Source organism: Portunus trituberculatus, chromosome 37, assembly GCF_017591435.1.
Source record: "Portunus trituberculatus isolate SZX2019 chromosome 37, ASM1759143v1, whole genome shotgun sequence".
Taxonomy (NCBI): domain Eukaryota; kingdom Metazoa; phylum Arthropoda; class Malacostraca; order Decapoda; family Portunidae; genus Portunus; species Portunus trituberculatus.
This window is the reverse complement of record NC_059291.1, coordinates 12,446,749-12,449,248: the sequence shown is the minus strand read 5'-3', so window position 1 is coordinate 12,449,248 and position 2,500 is coordinate 12,446,749. Positions and strand designations below refer to the sequence as shown.

Below are 2,500 nucleotides of genomic sequence, written 5' to 3'. Positions count from 1 at the left end.
ATCTCTCCTTTCTGTTCGCGGTGAGAGAAGAGGACCAAGGAAGAGCATGGTTCCCTGGAGACTGTTAATCGCTTGATGTGTTATGATGGACAGCTTGAAGTGGAGAGACGGATAGATAGAAATAGGAATTCACTGTTGCTGCCTTCTGCTACTACTACTACTACTACTACTACTACTACTACTACTACTACTACTACTACTACTGTAATTTCCATTTTAATAGATGAAAAACGCACTATAAGAACCTAAAAATATGAAAAGGTATTGACTTACCGAGGAAAGGTAGAATGAAGGAGGATCTAAAGAGGAAGTATAAGAGAGTAAAATACTGTCTGAAAATGAACGTAAAAGGGAAGAATATTATGAATGAGATTATAAGAAAATGCGAACAGATTGTAAAAGAAAATCAAAGGAAAAACTCGTCTTGCCTAACTCACTCACTCACTCATTTACTCACTCACTCATTTACTCACTCACTCACTCACTCACTCACTCAACTCAACTCACTCATTTTTACTCACTCGTCTACTCTCTTATTGACTTGCCCAGACTCCTATCATTTCAATCCCTTACTTCAATCTGTACCATACGCCCTCACTACGTCAAACTGCCAGACACGACTCACTGTAACCCCTCACTCACTCACTCACTCACTCTCACTCATTCACTCATACTCCCAATCTCAGCATATCTCAACGTTTTATTTTCATTCACTCACTCACTCACTCACTCACTCATTCACTCATACTCCTAATCTCAGCATATCTCAACGTTCTACTTTCACTCACTCACTCACTCACTCCTCAAATCTCAGCATATCTCAACGTTTTACTCACTCACTCACTCACTCACTCATACTTCAAACTTCACCGTATCCCAACACTTTACTCACTCATTCTTCCAGTTTCAATATCAACTACATATTCCCCTCACCACAACTCCCGTGTCCCATTCCCCATCTCCCCAACCCTTTCCTTCCCATTACCAAACGAATGACACTTCCACCGCACAGGTAAATACACACCTGAACGTAGCTCCCCAACCTTGAAACCCCGTGGGAAGACCGCCTCCACCCTTCCTTCCCTCCTCCCCCCGTCAATTGTCCCCTGTGTGTGTGTGTGTGTGTGTGTGTGTGTGTGTGTGTGAGGGGAAGGGAAGGGCGGAAGTGGAGTGGGTAAGGGGAGTGTAGGGGGGTGGACTTAAGCTGAGGCAGTAAAGTGAGTCAGTGTTCTTCCTCCCTCTTCCACTTGTCCACTAATTCTCAGGTGGCAGGAAGGTCGTTGTAGTAATTTGAGTTGGTTTGTGTTACGTTGTTGTTGTTGTTGTTGTTGTTGTTGTTGTTGTTGTTTATCGTGGTGTATTTGTGGATGTGAGTTTCAAGTGTCTTCATTTTTTCTTTATTTACTTTTTATTATTTTCCATTTCTTCTTTTTTACTAGCAATGTAAAACTGAGTAGTATTTGCCTACTTCAACTCTTACCATTCCAATCTACAGCTTTATAAACCTCTCTTTATTTCGACTATTTCTTTCTCTATATTCCCTTCACGCCACTTTACTATCACTCTCCTGGCACCACTGCTACATGATTTACTCAACACACATATAAACCTGACTAAAACAACCATATCGGTATTGCAGGCAAGGACCCGTCGACGGAGGAGAAGATGGGCGATTACCCCTCAGTGGTGACGCAGCGCAACGGCCGCCAAGTGCCCGTGGTGCAAGCGTACGCCTTCGGGAAGTACCTTGGCAAATTGCAGCTCTCTTTGACGAGCGTGGCGAGCTGGTGAGCTGGAGCGGGAACCCGATACTTCTGGACGGCAGCATACCCCAGGGTGAGTGTTTGGGAAAGTGAAAGAGTGTTTTGAGAGAGAGAGAGAGAGAGAGAGAGAGAGAGAGAGAGAGAGAGAGAGAGAGAGAGAGAGAGAGAGAGAGAGAGAGAGAGAGAGACTTGCATAACACACATAACGGGCGCAATTCAATCCCTCAGGCCTGTTTCTGATCAGCCTCCCTGCTCATTACAAGCTCCGACACACACACACACACACACACACACACACACACACACACACACACACACACACACACTTTCAGAACAAGAGCTAAAGATTTACACCCTCCTCTTCTCCTACCACTGTCTATTTTCCAAGGTTCTGCAAAAGCGCTATTTCTAAATTCATATTCATACGTTTTCTTTGAGTCTAGTGGAGTGCAAGATGAAAGGAGAGAAAGAAGGATTAGCTAATGATGCAGTGTGGTTTGTTAGCGCCATTCACTCCCATCCCTCTCTTCAACGTGGTAGGAGTGGACGCCCCTTTAGAGAAATGGACAAAGAGTTGACTGTTTACTGCTCATCACCAGTTAACATCCACCAGATTTCCTCAAGATAGCAGTTCATCAAGGAAATTTGACCACACACACTTCTCATAGTCATACTGCGCATTCTTTTCAGCTAATTATCTATTTTAGAACTTAGTTTCAGTGTGCCTTTCTGATTTC

At 43.8% G+C, this 2,500-nt stretch overlaps 1 protein-coding gene across 1 annotated transcript in view; it reads left to right on the top strand.

Annotated features, from left to right (window-relative positions):
* LOC123514214 (snake venom 5'-nucleotidase-like) overlaps window positions 1–2,500 on the top strand; it is a 54,252-nt gene that overhangs the window by 42,761 nt on the left and 8,991 nt on the right. The window contains 2 exon segments of the mRNA XM_045271897.1: window positions 1,640–1,762; window positions 1,765–1,836. Coding sequence (XP_045127832.1) covers window positions 1,640–1,762; window positions 1,765–1,836 — 195 coding nt within the window.